Source organism: Eutrigla gurnardus (genome assembly GCF_963514095.1).
Source record: "Eutrigla gurnardus genome assembly, chromosome: 14".
In the NCBI taxonomy this organism is placed as follows: domain Eukaryota; kingdom Metazoa; phylum Chordata; class Actinopteri; order Perciformes; family Triglidae; genus Eutrigla; species Eutrigla gurnardus.
In genome coordinates, this window is record NC_139937.1 from 9,650,984 (window position 1) to 9,670,449 (window position 19,466).

Here is a 19,466-nt window from a genome sequence, read left to right on the forward strand (position 1 = left end):
GTACAGTGAAAAGGGGTGGCTGAATAAGGAAGGGGATGAATCGAGAGATGCAATACAAACAGATCAAATAAGTGAAGTGGAATATGACAGTGGGATGAAAGGGGGTCAAAAGTTAAAGGTTATTTATAGGAGAGTAAATTTAGATGAAGGAGACGGCAAAATCATTTGGAAAAATGTGTGGGAGAAAGAGAAGACAGGAGGATAATAAATCAGTCATGTTCCAGGGGATTCAATTCTAAAAAATGCATCCAAATAAAGTTAATTCACAACTGTTCTATTCAGCTAGCCAATTTACTATGCCTTTAGGAATATTCAAATACTCCTTTCTCTAAGTCTAAATAATCCTTGGCTGCCAAAGGAAACCCTTTGAAGCCGTTTGTCAGATTGAAATGACTACATCAATAACCATTCATTATTCTGACACCCCAACCCTGGGCTATCTGAATATCAAATGCAATTTTACAAAAGAATAGCTATCTTGAGGTATCTTTGGGATTCTGATTATATAAACTTTTATAGAAATTGTGAAGAACTTGTTTGTAGTGTCCGATGTACTTCAGTATACTGAGGCATCATTAAAAAAGGGATGTAATTCTAAATGATGAACAAAATACTCACCAGGTCATCAAATATGTCCCTCTGGTGGACATGGATGGTGATGAGAGTCTCGTACTTGGTCCTTTCCATAGTCCCTAGGTCTTGTGTGGTCATGTCAATCAGTGTGTTGAGCAGATCCAGGAAGAGCTGGTTGGTTTTGGCCATAATGCGGCGATCATAACGAGCATTGGTCAGAGCCTCCTCAGAGTCCCTGGTCCATATCATTTGAATACCTAGCAAGCCCACCTAGATCAGGGGAAAAGATGTGTGGTAATCGCATCGTTGTGTCACATCAAATGTACATTTCACACATCCAACATGTTTTCTGCTCAATTCTTGGATGACAATCACAGCGTGATGGTATGGCCCATGTTTTGAAATATAAGTGGATGCATTCTGACTCTAGCTATAATTTACCTGAGCAGGGAAGGAGTTGAGGAAGTCAATGAGCTGAAAGCCAGAGTCCTGGATGGTCTGGGCAGCCTGTCGGATCACCAGGTGCAAAGACCTCTGGGATTCCTTCAGGAGAGCATTGAGCCAAACCTCTACATTCCCCTCTGCTGTGACAGAACGCTCCAGCTCCACAGTCTCCCCTTCCCTTGATGATATCGCCAGAATTCGGTCGTATATCTGCAAAAGATGACATATTTTATTATATTATTAGAATCACAAATGAATTTTCATATTTCACTTGTGGGGTAAGTATATTATATGGCAACATGTATAAATTCTCCCCATCAACAATATTCTGACTAGTCAATTACATTGGATGTCCTTGTATTGTAATTGTATTCTGTTCTATTGAATTGTTTTTTCCCCCCAGAAATTTGTAGCAAAAATCAATCAATCAATTTTCAAAGGGTTTGAAAGATGCTGTTGTTCTTATCGATCTTTAAGGAGCACCATGGAAAATTCACCTTGTCATGGAATCGGACACATTTGATGTTGTCGAAGACATTGAGAAGGTGGGCCTGGATGGTGTGGGAGTCAGAGGCCTGGCCCAGGATCTCCAGCAGGGCAGGGTCAGAGACAAAGAAGAAACGAGGAAACAGCAGACGCTTCTTCTCCAAATAGCTGTTTGACAGCATGGTAAAAAAAAAATTAAATGTTACCTTCAATAGTCTTTCTCAAAGCACCTTGTGTAAAAAGACACATCAAACCAGATGTACAATGGTTGGAAGCAAAGCACTAAACCTACTTATTGTAAGAGTTTTCAAAAGTTCTCTCTCCTCCCTTATGAATAACGTTTCAACAGCTCATACTTCAGACCTTCATATTGTTTGGGGCTGTGGGTTGATAAAGATTTCAGTCCTTTGTACCCACCCTGTAAGCGACTTCTGGCAGATCTCCAGCTGTTCGAGGAGGTGAGGAAGCAGCTGTCCCATAGTCTCATCCCCCACACACGACTGTACCACATTGGGCATCTCATGGGCTCGCATCATGATCTTCACCCATGATTTGTCAATGTTAGAGAAACGCTTTGCTTCCTAAAAAAGTCAAATATGCATCCGATTATTAGAGGTTGTATTTATTTTGTATTTCTTTCTTGTTTCTAAAATTGACAATGCAAAAAACTAATGGACACTAATAATCTACCTTTGGCAGCTGTTTAGCAATGTCTCCACCAACAAACACAGCCTCCAGGTAGATCCAGAGGTTCTGGACGGTCATCCAGTTTTCTATGATATCAGTGGTGTTGGAAAGATTCTGAACCCACTTCTGAATCTGGGCTTTGAATGGAGTGTTGTACCTGGGAAATACAGCACATGGATTACATTATAACACACACAGTGACAGCTTGTATGATTGCTGTGATGTCTACAAGACCGTCAAATGAATTCCCTCACCCCTGGAGGCAGAACAAGTCCCCGTCATAAAGTGTTTGAATGCCTTTTAATTTCATGGCCTTCATCAAAATCCTAACACTGATTATGAGAATCAACATAAACGTACCTGTTGCTCATTAGAGACCCTAACATCATCAGGCTGTCCTCCATGCTCGCGATGATCTCTGACGTGCTGTCTCCCCTCAGTAGCAGTTCTCCACGGGTTTTAAAGTTGGCAAATGTAAAGGTCTTGGTGTCCCACTCAGCAATCACCTGCTTCAGCTTCTGCTCAATATCACGCTCTTTCACTGCACTGATACAGATATCCTGCGTAAAAACACCCCACATTTTTTAAACAAAATTTAGTGGCAAAATATATATAAATAAATAATCATAATCATTATCCCAGCCATGATATTAGTACATTAGTATATACATTAAACACTTGAGCATAATTGTAAGTGATATGTACAAAAGCAATAACCAATCATAAAGCAAATGAATGGATTATTTAATATGGAATACAACCTTTTTCAAAATAATCATCATTAGCATCAAGTATCAAATCCGTATTGATATTACCACTAACCATCTTTTTTTCCATTACATCATCACCAAACAAACGAAAAAACACAAACGAGCCATAAGACCATAAAGTTGTCTTCTATACGATACTTCTTGAATCTACAAGAACCTTCTTGTTGACAGCTGAATAAATTGCCTATAACAGCATACTGCTAGTGCTTAACATCTATTTGGTGTCAAGATTTATGCTCACTGCAATGTGACAATGATAATAAGCCATATTACAATGTTGTTACACTGTATCTTAATATTATGCATTACATACTTTACATCAAAAACTGAAAAGAACATTTGGCAACATTCCTAAAATAACACCATGTTTGAACTAGTCACTATATGCTACACAACATTTTTATTATTGTTATATTTCTCTTAGCCTTCAAGTAGCCTATTTCATTCTTACCTCGATCTCCTCTTTATACTTGAGAAGAGGAGCCTCCATAATGTTGCTTAGCTTGAATGTGTCCGATTCCACCTCAAAGGTATGCCCAGTCACCTTGGCACAAATCAGATTGAGGAAATAATGTCTCGTTATTTAAAAAGACAACAGCTATTATTACATGATTAAGTATAACAGTAAGCCTTGATGATGGCTGGTAACTGCAGTGGTATGTTTGTGGCCTTTTTTAACTGACCTCGGTTATTCTCTTCCAGTGGCGAGTCATCATAGCCTTGTTAGTCATGAGTTCCAGCAGGGGGCAGCACTCACTGAAGTCATCAATTGTTTTCTTCAGGTCCATGAAAGCCTGCCACTCCTTGAGGGCACGAGGCAGCTTGCGACACCTGTAGTTAAAGGATACAGTCATCGACAAACTCACGGCTACCTGATTTCCAAACAAGAGGTTCGTTCTACATGAAACACCTTCTTCCACCTTCTTCAACAGCACATCAGCACATACTCCCATTGTGACTGCTAACGGCTTTCAACCACCACACTCACACTCGGGGGAAGAAAAATATTTTGTTTTTCTATATTGAATTGCCTTTAACTTGTATTCTCTGAGCATCTTTCCCCTTTAGTTTCCCTTTGACATATGCACAATAATCGAACCCCTGTAGAGAACAGAGTAGAAAGATAAACTTGGATGAAAATGGTGAAATTGAAATCCCTCAGAGCATTCATGCAGTGCTTCATGAAAAACATTTTATAGGCCAGGAATCTGTTGCTATAGGGAGATGAACTCATCAAATCATATTCCTTTTTCATTTCTCAGTCTCGTCAGTAAAACACCTTATCGGGCTGAGTTGAGAGGAAGGTGCATGATATAGTCAGGAAATGTCTCACTATCTCTTCCAATCCCAGTTTAGCTCAGGACAGCACAGCTAAGGAGAAGAAGACTGAATACTGATTAGTTAAATTCATCCAGATCCTGTAGTACCTCGTCTGAAAATCCAGTAGCTCGTTATTGATCTGCTCAATGTGGATGTCGGCCCAGAGGATATCAAAGTAACCATTGACTGTTTCAATGACGTTGTTGTAAAGGCCGTACAACTTCTGCAGCAGAGCCAGCTGCTTCCTAATCTCTAACAGCTGGGGATGCTGGGTAACAGGAAGTCCAAACAGCTCCTCTCCACCTGTGTAAGTGACGTACTTCCGGAACAGGTTGTCAAACCGATTCTAAAGAGAAGAATAGCAACAAAATATCCAAAATCATTTTGGTATTAAAAATGTAAGTCGTGCTTTTTTTCAGTCATTGTTCATTTGAATAATATGCAGTAGTACCAGTATATGTGATTCCCCATGTATACATTTTAAACAGATTGAATCATTAATTTAAATATCACACCCACACAGATAGTCCGTAACACACCTGAAACATGATGAGTCTATCACTGGCATCCTGAGGAGCTAGCCCTACAACCATGGGGCCATCCTGAAGCAGAGGGAGAAAAAGTATGTTTATGAATAGATCCCAATTCCCTCATGTATCCACATTTCCTTCATGTGCTTTGCCTTGCATCTAAGTCCGTGCCTCCGAACACGCCTAGAGAGATGTAAGGAGAAGATGCGAGGAGAGAGGATTCAAGGAAACACGTTCCTCTGAAGCACTGGTACTTTCCGATGGCGATGGCACAGCTCTGTAGAGACTTTTGAGGGTTTGTATTTGCACATACACCACATCATAACAACATCTAATAATAGTAATAATAATAATAATAATAACTGACAGTTACCTGCCAGTGTAGCAGTTTATATAGCATACTATATATACTTTGTAGAGATCAAATGGTAAATGCACCATTTCTAATTTCTAATCTTCAATGCACTTATTTCATTTACTAATTATTTGTCTATTTGAAAATGTGTTATTTAATAATCCAGGTTATGACTGTGTACTGCAGTCTTATAACTTGTAGAAATTGTATTAGCCCTAATTTAATGTAAAATAAATAGCTTGCAGGGAAGTTATTATCATACTGCCGTTGGCTGCCACGGCTGTGAGAGTCTTTGAGTGTTTGTGCAGACATTTCATCATTTTCTTTTTTCTTTACCTTGTCATAATCCTGGTAAAAGTGTTGACAATCTTCCACGAAAGTCTCCACATTGCTGACCAGCTCTCCTCTGAAGTTGGGCTGCAGGGTCACAAGCTCATTCTGTACCTCTGTACTGCGGGACAGCAGCTTTTCCCAGGTGTAACGCAGCGTGTCCACCTTATCCGCCTCCTCTTTTGCCACTGACAGGCCATATTTATGGAGCATGGCATAGGACTCCTGTGAGGATGGGGGAAAAGTCTTTCATCTGACATCTACAGATATTGGTAAATCATACATACATCTCCACTATGCCAGGATACAGGACTCAAGGTAAATGCTTTCATAAATATTATTCAAATGGCGCATGTTGCTGGGGCTTGTAGCTCCCATGAATTTCACTACATTTTTGTCTTTGTTGTCTTTTCCTGTTCATTTTCAGAACACCTATGGCTTATGACATAATACTCCTGAAAGACTGCTGAAATGCTCTCATGTAAATGACAGTGTGCATTTCTTTGTATGGAAAGAGAGTAAGCAATTACCACATATGCATGAATGCCATGTTTACCTCTACGGGACCAACTTGAAAGTCAATAGATATCTGGTGCTCTCTGATCTCCTTGAGCGAGGCCATGGCGATGCGAATGTCATCCAGGTCTTTGATCTGCCGATTCAGTTTCTTTCCTGCTTCATCAACAAAAGCAAAGGTCTTCTCCATGTCTGAGCGATATTTCCTGTTACAGTATAGTCCGTAGTCCACCATCCAGTTCTTAGTTTCAGTAGTGAGGGACATCTTCAGGTCCGCTGGTACAAAGAAATACATGTGAGATGAGTGATGGATTGACTGGTGAAACTGAAGAAATCAATTCTAACACTTCCAGTATAGCCTCTGCAATGCTAACCTGTGAATAGAGCCAAAGCTCCCACCGTGATGTACTCTGGTTCAGAGTTTATTTCCAGCTCCAGATCTTGGTAGAAAATAATCTGGCCCTCAAACTCTGATAGCAAGGGACTGTCCTGAATGAATCTGTAAAAAACGAACCAAAAAAAAAACAAAGACAAAGTACTGTTGACAGTAGCGTTATGCATAGAAATCAAAAGGTTTCTTCTCAGTATGGTTACAAAGGGGAGGAAAATATCTGGAAACTTTTTCTAGAAACTTTCCATGGGAAGCTAAGCTATAACTAGTTGTTTGGCTAGGCCCTAGCTAACAACACTCCTGCAGTAAGCAATGTGTTTTGTGCATGTGATTGAGGATTAGCTAAGATATTCTGAAGTGTACTTGCATGAAATCTGGTTGTTTTAGTCAAGATTATGCTAAAATATATTTTCCCAACTATATTTAAAATCCCTGCTAAGGGCCAACCTTCAATTTTGTAAATTCCAGGTTTATTCCTGTTTATTCCCATAAATTCCTGTTAATTCCCATTAATTCATGGAATTTTGCAACCCTACTTCTCAGTAAGAGTCGGATATGAATATCAGTCAGTCATTCGGTTCATCATACTTTCGCAATGTGTCTTCACGGTCCTCTCTCCAGATGTGATGGTAACGGCTGAAACGGTCCAGAGAAATCATCACTTCCTGTAGATTTTGGATAAGATGATAAGGTAATTTATCTTCATGGGAGGTCGCAGACATGACATTAACATAAATAAATAAAAATAAATGTTAACATATATATATATATATATATCCCCCTTTGTTCTGTAAATGTTAGACCAATTCAATACATGTTGTGCTTTATTGAAATGACTGTTGAAATGAAAGGTACCTTTTTGGTGGAGCTGATGGAGGTGCTGAGAACAGACACCAGCTTGACTATCTCTTTGTTCTCAGATACACTCTTGTAGTAGTTTCTAGCCTGGAATGGGAGCGCCTGGATCACAGATGCCGAAATATCGGAGATGCTGCCATCTGACAAGAGTTTGGAGGACAGATATATTGTGATTGTAAGGAAAGGGGGTAAACCGGATGGACCGAAACATTATTAAACAGCTCGACTTTTGCTTAGAATCCGTCATTTATGATTATGCATCAAAACAGGATTGTTGCAAGAGCTGGAATCCTGTAATACGTGTTAATGATGAGGTTATATGGGCAATGGGGAATGCAGCATAACATAAAATGTCTGTTAAAACGTTTCTCGCGTCAGTGGGTGCTTTAAATATCATGTTACTGAAATGACCACTTTAACTTGGTCATTATTCTGTGATTCTAAGGTGTATACAGAACATGTTCATAGCCAACTTTCTATTTCACATCAATCACCCTGTAATTTTTTTATCCATTTTCACGTTTCACAACATTACCTCTGTGTTAGCCATGGTGCAATGTGTCTGATTTTACAGTGTCTTTTGTTTAGATGTCTTCGTTTCAAAGCCACTGACATATTCATATAATTTCCATCAACACGTCTCTATCTGCTCTAAGTCAGATGTGGCTTTGCTCTGCTGAGCTGTGAAATAAGGAGATCTGAGTATCAATTGACTATGGTGCAGTCACTAATGTGCAATGATCTTCTCTGCATGTTAGAAAAAAATGTGGATAGATCAATCTTTAGCCAGTGTTGAGTTCTTGAACTGCTGGGAATGAATTGCGTAAGGTCTCATACCAGCCAGGCTCCTGTATGTTGTTGCTCCGTCTTCTGATTCACTCTCAGAACTGTCCTGTTTCAGAGCCGCCATCCGTCTTTCATTCATTTTTCTCTGTAAAGGGGAAACAGACATAAAGGAATTGAAGTGGACTACAGGGCTATAACACTTATCACTCCAACATAGAAGTTGTTCTTCTTCAGATCAAACCCACCTTGGAGATCCTTTCTTTGCTCCACTGACTGACTCCTTTGTTGACACTGACAATACACTCTACAGCCCGGTTAAGAGCCTGTTGGACCTCCTCCAGAGCTGGAACCATGGCGATGTTAGGGATGGAGAGGGTCACATTGACTCTGAAGATTGCCCACTGACCGTTTCTTTTGCCGTGACTGGGTGAGTCACCCTCAGCTACAGGGGGGAGAGAAAGGTCGCTCTCTTAAAGTATGATGGGATTCAAAAATGGCCATTTTATGTGCTTAGTGGACAGAAAAGGCAAAAATCAACCTCACGACAAAATTTATGTTACCCGCTACAGCTGACATGGAGCATAACTTGCTTTTAACTGAAGGATAATTGTTTCATTATTTGATCCTTTTGTTCTGCCCAAAACTGCTTTTATCACAGTGATAAGCCTTTATATAATTGTATTTTGTTTTTAATTTTGTGTTTACTGAAAGCAGCAAAAGACCCACCACAGAAATGCGTGAGGGAGGAAGCGTGAATGCGCTTGCGCAGCATCTCCAGGGTGTTGCGTGTCAGTCTGAGCAGAGCATCCACATTGCGATGATTGAAGTAAGAGAGCAGCTCCTGAGCTTCCTCCTCCATCACTTCCATCAGGTCCCTCTTCTTCTTCTTCCTCACCAAAGGAGAGGAAGGGCCAACACTGGAGGGAGGGAGTAAGGTGTTTCTAGAGAAGAGACGTCCCTCTGAGCGACTTTCATCTTCACCTGAGATGCAAGAGGTGAAACATTTACAGACAGGACACCTTTTCATATCCCATTCTATTTGATCTCAAAAGGAAAATGTTAAGTTACCTTCACTGTCGATGGGGTCTATGGTCTTGCCATCAGTGCAGCTGTCTTCCTCAACCTTCTCCGCCTCCTCTCTCTGATTGTGGTCAAACTCCAGCAGCATGTTGATCAGTTCATTAGCAGCATCCTCCACTAATGAGCTTTTAGTGTGGAGACTCTGGGCTTGTCTTATGCACATGTCCTATACAAATATGTATATGACATGCATTAAATATGACATTTAACGTGCACTGCAAAATATCATTATATAAACCAAGGTCCACTCAATCACAATAAAACTGTATGGATTTTTTCCCCCTTGTGATAGCATAGGTAAGATTCACAGTGAAAAACATGAAAATTACATTTCAGCGTTACTTTTCAATGGACTTTAATTCAACTCTATAGAGAACTGTAATGAAGTTATCGTGGCACAAAATTAAATAATGTCAGCTTCAATTACTGTCAGTAGTGGACATCCCATGGCGTGTATTGAGATACCAATGAGTCAATGTGTACTTCACATCATTCCAATGTAGAAATATACTGCTTTGTCATTCCCATAACTTTGTTGAGATAACTTTTATTGGTAAAACTTTACATTAGGAAGACACTCATCAGCATTAATTGATGCTTAACTAATGCCCAGTTCATCCTGAGTTAATGCAGAACTCATGTAAGACTCATGGAGGACTCGGCCATGAATGAATGGTTACTCCATCAGTAACTATTCAAAAGTCAGTCTTAATTACAGACGGAGTCATTCATGAGAATCTATAACCTAAGTCATACATCATATATTAACTCAGACATGTTAATTAACAAAAAAATAACAAATTGTCTGAGAGGAAAATACTTTAGTGCTAATTGTAATAAAGCCCTTGTGTATTTAATGCCATTTTTACATAACATAACATCTTTCAAATTAGAGCAAGCGGTCGTGGGCAGGGGCTGGAGTTAGCTTAGTACAGCTATAACTAAAGACTATTACTGTCATTCTAGTAGAAACAGACTAGTATTTACCCTTGTAGTCTGAACAAACTCCTCACAGGCAACTGGTTCATCCTCTGGCAACACACACAGAGTGGATCTGCTCATCTCCTGCAGGACAGCGTCTATCCTAAATTCCACCAAGTCGTTCACCCGGTCCATCAGCAGCTCCAGCTCAACTGGAGAGGAAAAGAGAACGAGGGACACAGACCAGCAGAAGAAGAGCAAATAAATGGACAGAGAAAATGTGGAGCATAGGGAGGGACAGCATATATACTGTATGTAAGTTACTTATGAGAACACACAAAACTGTGTGATGATGTTTTAATGTGCCAGCATGTTGGTCATTGATATCGATGGACCTTTTGCTTACCCAGAGCCTTGTCGATGCCATCGAGGTACTTGTCTATGTTCAGTGACGTCCAGTTGATGGAGGTCAAACCCGGCAGTATAGCCTCATCCACCTATTCACCAAAAAATATGTTTTTATTCTTTTATTTGAATGACCAAATCAAAAGTGAAAGAACTAAATCCGTTTTGATACTGATATAATTCATAAATCATTTAAAACTCAACAATCCTAAAAAGTTTGACCCAACACACAGATGCATCCTTTGGCTAAAGTCAGTCATTCCCAAACCTTGTGGCTCATGACCATTACTTGTGAACTTGTGAAAAGTACACACAGTTTAATTGGTTGAGAGAGAGGGGGGGGGGGGGGGGGGGGGGTCCCTTAATGATCATCAATTATCATTATCATTACAGTACCAGTATAACCAACATGCAGGATATTGTCTATGGTTTGAATGCAAATGTAGTTCTATCATTACTGTCATATCTTACCTTAGCTACATGTGGCATGGCCAGCTGCTCAAAAGCACTCTGGATCTTAGCCCGCACTCTGGTGTTCTCACTCAGCATTAACTGGAAGAAGAAAGACATTTATACTGTTTGTGTATTCACTCACAACAGTGTTGACGTGGTTTGCTCAGTGGAAAATGCTCTAAGAGCACAATAATGTATGTACAATATTCTGTGTGGGGCTTTTTTACACAATACATTTTCATACATGCACAATCAACGTTGGCCCTCCTATTGTGTCTTTAAAGCGGTATGTATATGATGTGTTGACTGTGTGGAGTATTCACCTGCAATTTGTTGTAGTTCTTTTTCAGGGTGTCCTGTTTCTGCTGCAACAGAGCAGCAAATGGCGGAATCTCCAAATTCATCCTAGTCATGCAGTTCACTTCCCTGATCTGGGTCAGAATCTCTGGGTCAAGGTTCACAAACAGCGCACCTGTCTCTAGAGACTTGACCAGCAGAGAGGCCTGCAGGCCCACCCGGGTATCCCCCATCTGGGCAGGAGGTATCACGGTAGATTAGGTTGTTCGGGGAGGGTTGTGAGAAAGGAGAGGTGAGAGGAAGCAGAAAGAAGAGTAAAAAGAAAGGAAATTTGGCATTGGTTATTAAGAATGGAGAAAACACATGTGTATGTGCATGCTGTGATGGGACTTATTTTCACCCCATTTACCTTTGTCATCCAGCTGTGATGGTATAGCATCTCAAACTCCAACAGGACCCTTGCTACCCTGTTGAAGTTCCTGATGATCCCCTTGGCCTCTGGTGTGGAAAGAACACCAGGATGCTACACAAGGATACAATCATATACTATATTCAAAAAATGCACTGACAATTTTACTGTAAATCAACAAAAGACAACGCCCGGGCAGAAGTGAGAGGCAGAAATTCAATATAACCTGCTGAAAGAGATCCATGGGACCCTGGATTCTGCTAGAGAGCTGCCGAGCCCACATGATCCGACCCGCAACGTGGGGCATGTTCCGGCCAATGGGGGGGTCCAGTTTCTGCTTCATGTAGACACGGGAGACCATTTCAATGTCACGGCCATAATTCTGCAGAATGCGCTGGTACTTCTCATCGATGCCAAGGTCTGGGATGCCCAGTCTGTTTTGAATGAAAAGTTGTTAAAAAAGAATTAAATCATAAGATGCAAATAGATTGAACTGTAACACAATATTGCAGCAATTACATCTTCTATTTATTAGGTCAAGGTTTATTACAGTTACTTGGAACCACATTTGTATTGCAGGAAACACTGGGGTGTAACTAATAACACAACAATGGGGCCGTTCCTTTAGATATGCCAGTATATCATGTTAGTATACACACAAAAGAGAACCTTGAAACTCACAAACCATTGGAATGGAATGATTATGTTATTAGTTACACCTCTGTTTAATATAATGAAATGTTCACAGTGAGAAAGATCCATTCAGAGTCCTTCTGCCATTGGATTAGGTGCTGCACTTGTTTAAACCCGAGAAGCCATGCAAATGCAATTAACTATTACTATTTAGCTTTAGAATTAGAAGTTTTCAGTACCAGACTTGAAAATACCTTAATTTAAATGAACATGCACTGGATGAATCGAATTGCTAAAACATGGGTTACCTTTCGAATTTCTTCAGCACATTTAGAGCTCTCTCAGTATTTTGAATCTTTTCAAAGGTGCAATCCATGAAACTCTTCAGCTGATTCTGGAAGCACAAAGACCGATGACAAAAAAACATATTTACAAAAGGCAGTCAAACTTTGAAATACAAATTAATAAGTGTTTTCACTGCAGTTTTTCTTTCTTATTTGAATATTTCTCAGCATAGTGTGGTTATGTACGTAAACTATAATGCGCTCACGTCAATCAATTACTTCATCCAACTTCAACCTGAGCAGAGGCTTTATCAGCCATAATAACAAAAACACGATGTCAATGTGAAGGCCCATTAATTAAACTGTACAACATAGAGGAAACAAAACTAATTAGTTGTGTCTGTGATGTTGACTTACATGAAGCTCAGAGGTGCTTTTGCAGAATTCTTCATAGTCAACATCAAAGTCCATTCTTCTCTGGTCGAGGAAACTATAATGTTTTTTCTTCATGTTCAGCACAATAGCCTATCACACATACAAACACACAAGCATACAAACATGTACAATACATTTAAAAAAAAAATTACATTCATCGGTTCTAAATAAAAGCCTCTAAAATATAGCCTCATTGTTCTGCAGCATTCAAACCAGAGCTGGGGAATATTGCTATTTTGTTTTGAATTATATACTGTAATCTCATTCCCTTGACCAACTGTGTGTCATCACAGTGATGTTAGCAACATGTCCTTTCAGTCTGGGAGGTAATCTGGGTTGTAAAATAGTAAAGAACAAACACAGTGTAACACCAACACTTACCATAAAGTGTGAATAAAATGAAGAGTGAACTGTCAACTTCTGTAAAAAGAGATGTCTGCAATATATTGTAATCCAGCTCTGTCTGGTTACTTAGGCCTTGAAAGCACTGAATTAATTAAAGTAGGTTAACTGGACTGCATGCAACACATTATCTAGTAAACTGCTGGAGAAAATACCTGAACACACATCAATGGAGCAACAAACAACATTTCTCTGTTCATGCTCAGTTAGTATCCTCATATTGTATAACGTGATATGTACAGTGGTAAAATGTCATGGCTACCGGTATGTATTTTACCACTGCACATTGCAAACTACAAAAATGGGACATGCATAACTAAAAGTAGACGACTGGTGAGACATTACCTCCCATTTCCCCTGCATTTCTGCAGTCTGGACATCCAAGGAAGCAGAAACAAACAGACAGCACACATCAATGTACTCTCAAGGAAAAAACACCAATTAGACAGCATGATGCCATTAAATCAATTCAAGTGTCATTTTCTATAAGGACAAGGGAGTATAATCCTATTTTGTAAAGGTAAATATTGTCACACGTTTCCCCACAAGAAGAAACCAAGGAACATTACAGTGGCAAGGTGTACTGAACAGCCTGAAGCTCATTATTGACAAAAACGCTCCCTTTTGGACTTTACCCCTATGTTCATGTCTCGAATATCTCAACCTATAAAAAATGCTTATTTATCATAGTTTTGCTTTATTTCTTCTCATCTGTATACCCCCAATCACAAAATTATATGAATTTAAGAAATTAAAATGTGTTTTTTTCCCCTATTTCAAAAAAATCCTGCTCATTGAATCACATCCCATTCTCTTCATTGCTGTAGCCCACTGAAGCAGCCTTGCATTTGCCACACATATTTCAACATCAATGAATGGCTGAGAATGGCTCAGCTGGCTGGCAGCAGCCTTTAATCAGTTAATGGAATGTCTGAATTATCAAACATATCTTGACAATAATGGGATCCAACAATGTACCCACTTGAAACCTGGTGGCCATGGTCTCGAGCCCTTCTATCTTCGAGTCCTGCAGGGCCGAGTAGGTGGAAATGGTGCTGAACATTTCCAGGATCTTGTTGAGTCGTCGCTGGAACGTGTCAAACTTCCCAAAAATGTACATCTCACTGAAATCAAACTGTCTCTCTGAGGGAGTCTGTTCCAGCTTCGCCTTGGTTTTATGAAAATACCGCTGATACTCCTGGAGGACACAGTGAAACACGTGATAACGGTGGTCACTTTCAAAACTAGGGGAGAGAAAAGATTGACATTTTGAATGACCTATTCTAACAATAAGCAGTACCTGGTTGAGGTGGATGGCAGCTTTGAGTTTTTCAGCTACAACTTGCTGAGGCTGGTCCCATATTGAATTGGAGCCATTATTAGTGATGTAGGCTTTGCAGGCTGTGATCATCTGGTTTGTCACCTGGAGGAATTGAGGGTTTGGTGAAATAAAGATATGCATTTGACTCATTTGTGGACCCAAACAACTTGAAACTATACATCTAGAAACATAGCTAAATATTGGTGCATACATTATCAGCGAGTAATTTCCACCCTGACGTGTTCTTAGAAATGGACATTTTAAAAATCCTTTTGTTCCCAATACTTGTTTTTCACTCAAGGTAAATTTAACGATGCCCTTAATAGGCAAACATTGAAAGTTTCAATGGTTAATTTTATTCATCCATGAAAATATAGTTTTTTTAAATCACACACATTCAATGTATTGTTGCATTGTGCACACAGCCACCCCTACCTTGACAAAAAGAGAGGTAATCTTCTCTGATGTGTTGTAGTTGCGAGAAATACTATGAATCATCCTGATGGCATTGATCAGACCGGGGATTGCATCCACCATTGATACCTGGGGTGAAACAGAAGTTATAGCTTGTAGAGTGTTTTTAATAACTTGCACATTAGGACATTGAACAGTAGTTTTGTAACACGCCATCTCCACAACTTACAGACAGTTCAACAGGATACATTTGGTTTGCTTTTAAAGCAGCAGACCACTTCATCTTTAAAGAGAAGTTTTCTTACAGGGTCACTGTTGTAGAGAGGGTCGCAGAACTTCTCCAAGCTGTAGAGGTACTTGACATTGTCTTTGGCCTCGTTGGCTGCATCGGTGATCCTCGTGTCTAGCTCCCGCCAAGACTACACAAACAAACCCTTATTGCATTTAATATCCAGAAGATTTTTTTTGTAGAATGAAAATAGTGTCCTAGCAAAATCACAGATTTTTTCAAAATATAGTCCCTGAAACCTAGCAGCAACTGACCTTGATGAGTTTAGATTTTGCCATCAAGAGCACACCCAGCACAGCCTTGACATCGGGGCTCTTAAGTTGGTCCAGAAGGTAGCTGAAGCGGGACATTCGTTTCTTCCAGTGGTCCAGCTCAGCCCGAGGGCCAAGGTCATCCGCCTCCTTTCTCAATTGGTCACTCTCAGCCAGAACCTGGAGAACAAAGGTACTTTATATCTTCTCACTGTTTATGCATCATCTCTACAGTTTACCCTTCGTTTCCCTCAGTCTCATACAGTGTATATGTTTTATTGTGGTAGTGTTGCATCCCTCCCCAACGGGCCTTAAATTTATTCATGTTTGAGTTGAGAGATACAACTGTAAAAACATGAAATATGTCAAGGGTAACATAACAATATTGAATATTCAAGAACATTCTTGAATGTTGTGGGTGCTGCAAATGTATCAGAAGTAATCTTCATAAAGTAACTGTATGACAAAAATCTATCATTTGCATCTGATCTGCCAGGTAGTTCTGCTGATTTAAAGGATGAACATGTATTTCAAGCATATGTTGCTCCAGCTTCATGATATATTTAGCACATATTCAGTCAAATATTTGTCTTACACATAACCTGCTCAGTTTGAATACAACCTGCATCCAAAAGTGTGTTTCACTGCATGAAAACTTGGCTCTGAGAATAAATTCTGTTTCAAAAATCTGGCCACATGCTCCCTCTGCACAGCATAGAAGAGTACAATGTTACAGTATTTAATACATGTGCATTGTTAAGTATGGGTAAGGATAACATCTGTACGTCTCACCTGTTCTATCTGTTTGATCCAGACTTTCATGCAGGCCTCTATCTTGTCTGTGGTCTCTGTGCTGTTGGCTGCTGCCATGTAGTCTGATGGGCCTTTCAGCACCCGCAGGTCAAACGTGTCACACTCTTTCAAGGTAACCTGGAGAAAAAACATGACATGGTTGCTGCAGTGTCTATGAATATTGTTTGTGGATGTGCTCACACAAGTTTATACAAAAAGAGACTATCGTCAAAACAGGCTGTTTACAGTCATTTTGCAGTTTAAGTGTCTTACTGTTTTAATGAAATGCTCTACTGTGATGAGGTTCAAAGGTTTTTTCTGTGTTTTTGCAGAGCAACACACCTTTACCAAGGACTGGCATGGTTGTGATATCTGGTTAGTGCACACCTATTTAGGTCCGCTTCATATTGTAGTCAAAAGCATTTCTTCATTGGGTATTTTATAGCTTTCTCTCACAGATTAACAGTAAAACTTATCCTCTTGGGTGGGTTTTTGTTCTTACCTTTTCTTGCAGGCTCTCCTGTGCTCCAGCCAAAACAGACACAAAGCTTTCCAATGATGAAATGAAGTCCTGTTTGACAGCCTGGGCCTGGGGACTGGCCAGCTCCCCCCAACCGTGGTTCATCTTACTCAATGTGGGGATGAAGATCTCGGAGAGCAACTGCTCAACACTTTTTAGCAGACCCACCTTCGTTGTGTCCAACATATTGAAATTGACATCCTAGAGACATAAAGGTGCACACATTTCCAAACATCATTGCAAAAGATTGAAATATATTACTGAATCCAAAAACAATATATGACCGTAACCCTATTTCTGTGCTTGCAGCCAAACATGTCCTTGAGATAAATGCCCTGTATGCTGCCATAGAGTCAGCGCGCAGACCAGATAGAGACCCTTAACTTTATAGGCCATAAAAATGACCTCTACCAACCAGTAGGAAGGGTGTTGCTTAGATGTAGGTCTGCCTTGTATATGGGTTAGACAATGAAACAAGCATCCCTAAATATCCTAGGCCTGTCCATGTAGATGCAAAGTGCACACACTGGTGCCACTGATGCTCTGAGGCGAATCGCAGGGGATGGAAAGCCATGGGCTTAATTTGGGAACCCAACAGTATTGGGTTCTTTGGGACAAAGAGTTTGGCCAAAGAGGGACCTTTAACCCTCCAGATGAGATTGCATGTTGTCCATTTGAACCACTATACCATTTGTAATTGTGAGGATGAAAAATGTCATCCGCATGACAGTGTGGTGTGTAAAACGTTGGTGACCAAACCTATATTCTGAGAGGAATATTTGAACCGTTACCTAAACCTGAAGGTTGCTAGGTTAAGCTGGGCAGTAGGCTAACTCTACAAAAATGTTCTGTTGTTGAAACACATTAACAGCAAATAATGTATTGCTTTGTGAGTTGCTCTTATTGTTTTTCACGGTTTAAATGTGATTTAATTGCCAATTTTGATGCTTAAATGTAGGCCTACCATCAGTAAATATAAACTAACCACGACTGAGGGCAAACACAAAGAGTGCACACGCACGCACACACACACACACACACACCAGAGTTGTCCTTTCCGATCCTCTTGCTGTGAACGTCTTGTGCAAACATGTCCGTTTATCAGTGGTGGTGATTAGCTTTGCTGCTGACAGCAGGTGATCAGCTAGAATCAATAGCCAGAACTGCCTGTGGCATCAGAGACTGCTCTGTCCCCATATTGTCTCACTAGTTCCATAGTACCATATATTCATTTTTTCATCATTTCAAACTTCTAACGTTTGTTAAATTGAAAGTTTGTTGGCACTTCATGCAAGTTCACTGTGAAAGTCATGACGCTAACATTTGCAAAACGGTACGATGTGACTCACTCTGTGTATGTTCTCAGAGGTGATTGCCTTAGAAGTGTTGGCTCTGGTGAAAAAGGCACACACTCCGGTGAGCGCCACATCCCTCCCGTCTGTCACAAACACTTTAGACTTCTTGCTGCAACCAGGCTGCCGGGCAACAAGCTGGGAGGCTGCAGAGGCTGATGCTGATGCCGATGCTGCTGCTGGAACAAAGAATTGGATCACAACATATCAAGCTTGAGTCCTCAATTTAATCCTGATACTGGAGAATTTGGATTTTAATCAAAGTATAACTGATCACAATACTGCAGTGGCCACTGTTGGCCATAGGTTTATTCATACTGGGACAGAACCTCAGCTTGATGTATTGAAACGTGCACTGAGCTATAGTCGACACAGTTCCTTCATGATTTACATCCATCCATCCATCCATTTTCTACCGCTTATCCTGTATTTAGGGTCACGGGGGGGGCTGGAGCCGATCCCAGCTGTCATTGGGCGAAGGCGGGGTACACTCTGGACAGGACGCCAGTCTTCATGATTTACATGCTGTGTGTAAATTTACACCTTACCTGCTTCGATTGGCTCAGTGTCCTGATAGAAGAACATGAGGTGTGGAAGACCCTCCACTGCAAAGAATTGCTCCATGCGGTCAATCTGGCAAACATGAAAAGTAAACTTCACAACGGTCTCCCAAAAGGAAAGCCATTGTGTTGCCCTTTGAGCAGCGGCATAAAGTATATACAGAATAGAAGTTCTTCATGTCTTACAAATGCTGCCACACCCATTTCTTTGTGAAAAATACAGGGTACCTGATTCCCCTCCAGTACGCCATCTTCCACATCAGATTTCTCGAGTCCAAGGCAGGAAGCCACAATGCTGAGGATGTAGTCATGTCTTCCATCCAGCTGAGCCCGCTTAGCTTCACGTTCCTCTTTCAACATTTTCTGAATAACAAACACAGACAATTTTAATTCATATTTAGATGGGGACTTCAAGATACTTTTACAACAGGCAATGGTTTGTATTTAGAATGGTGGGACAGTGACATCTACCACAATGGGTTGCCAGGTTACGCTGCTTAGTAACACAGGAACAAGGTCTGCCAATGAATAAAGTTACCTGGTGTTGCATATCGTGTGCTAGCTGCAGGATGCATTTAAATCCCTTCATTTACCCTTCCTTC

At 40.4% G+C, this 19,466-nt stretch overlaps 1 protein-coding gene across 1 annotated transcript in view; it reads right to left on the bottom strand.

Annotated features, from left to right (window-relative positions):
• dnah5 (dynein, axonemal, heavy chain 5) overlaps nt 1–19,227 on the bottom strand; it is a 78,174-nt gene extending 58,947 nt beyond the window's left edge. Inside the window, exons 1-38 of the mRNA XM_084027936.1 lie at nt 19,093–19,227; nt 18,853–18,937; nt 18,302–18,483; nt 16,935–17,153; nt 16,433–16,570; nt 15,644–15,820; nt 15,406–15,519; nt 15,122–15,229; nt 14,666–14,788; nt 14,348–14,563; nt 13,711–13,737; nt 12,946–13,053; nt 12,553–12,638; nt 11,838–12,045; nt 11,612–11,725; nt 11,229–11,435; nt 10,924–11,004; nt 10,454–10,544; nt 10,114–10,259; nt 9,115–9,292; nt 8,773–9,027; nt 8,292–8,488; nt 8,098–8,191; nt 7,258–7,400; nt 6,991–7,067; nt 6,386–6,510; nt 6,052–6,287; nt 5,502–5,720; nt 4,820–4,882; nt 4,388–4,626; nt 3,644–3,791; nt 3,412–3,504; nt 2,551–2,750; nt 2,194–2,347; nt 1,921–2,084; nt 1,515–1,671; nt 1,015–1,227; nt 619–843 (exon numbers count right to left, since the gene is read on the bottom strand). Of these exons, the coding sequence (XP_083884062.1) occupies nt 619–843; nt 1,015–1,227; nt 1,515–1,671; nt 1,921–2,084; nt 2,194–2,347; nt 2,551–2,750; nt 3,412–3,504; nt 3,644–3,791; nt 4,388–4,626; nt 4,820–4,882; nt 5,502–5,720; nt 6,052–6,287; nt 6,386–6,510; nt 6,991–7,067; nt 7,258–7,400; nt 8,098–8,191; nt 8,292–8,488; nt 8,773–9,027; nt 9,115–9,292; nt 10,114–10,259; nt 10,454–10,544; nt 10,924–11,004; nt 11,229–11,435; nt 11,612–11,725; nt 11,838–12,045; nt 12,553–12,638; nt 12,946–13,053; nt 13,711–13,737; nt 14,348–14,563; nt 14,666–14,788; nt 15,122–15,229; nt 15,406–15,519; nt 15,644–15,820; nt 16,433–16,570; nt 16,935–17,153; nt 18,302–18,483; nt 18,853–18,937; nt 19,093–19,224 (5,742 nt within the window). The 5' untranslated portion in view covers nt 19,225–19,227. The remainder of the gene's footprint in view (nt 1–618; nt 844–1,014; nt 1,228–1,514; nt 1,672–1,920; nt 2,085–2,193; nt 2,348–2,550; nt 2,751–3,411; nt 3,505–3,643; nt 3,792–4,387; nt 4,627–4,819; nt 4,883–5,501; nt 5,721–6,051; nt 6,288–6,385; nt 6,511–6,990; nt 7,068–7,257; nt 7,401–8,097; nt 8,192–8,291; nt 8,489–8,772; nt 9,028–9,114; nt 9,293–10,113; nt 10,260–10,453; nt 10,545–10,923; nt 11,005–11,228; nt 11,436–11,611; nt 11,726–11,837; nt 12,046–12,552; nt 12,639–12,945; nt 13,054–13,710; nt 13,738–14,347; nt 14,564–14,665; nt 14,789–15,121; nt 15,230–15,405; nt 15,520–15,643; nt 15,821–16,432; nt 16,571–16,934; nt 17,154–18,301; nt 18,484–18,852; nt 18,938–19,092) is intronic.
• Nucleotides 19,228–19,466: the final 239 nt, after the last annotated feature.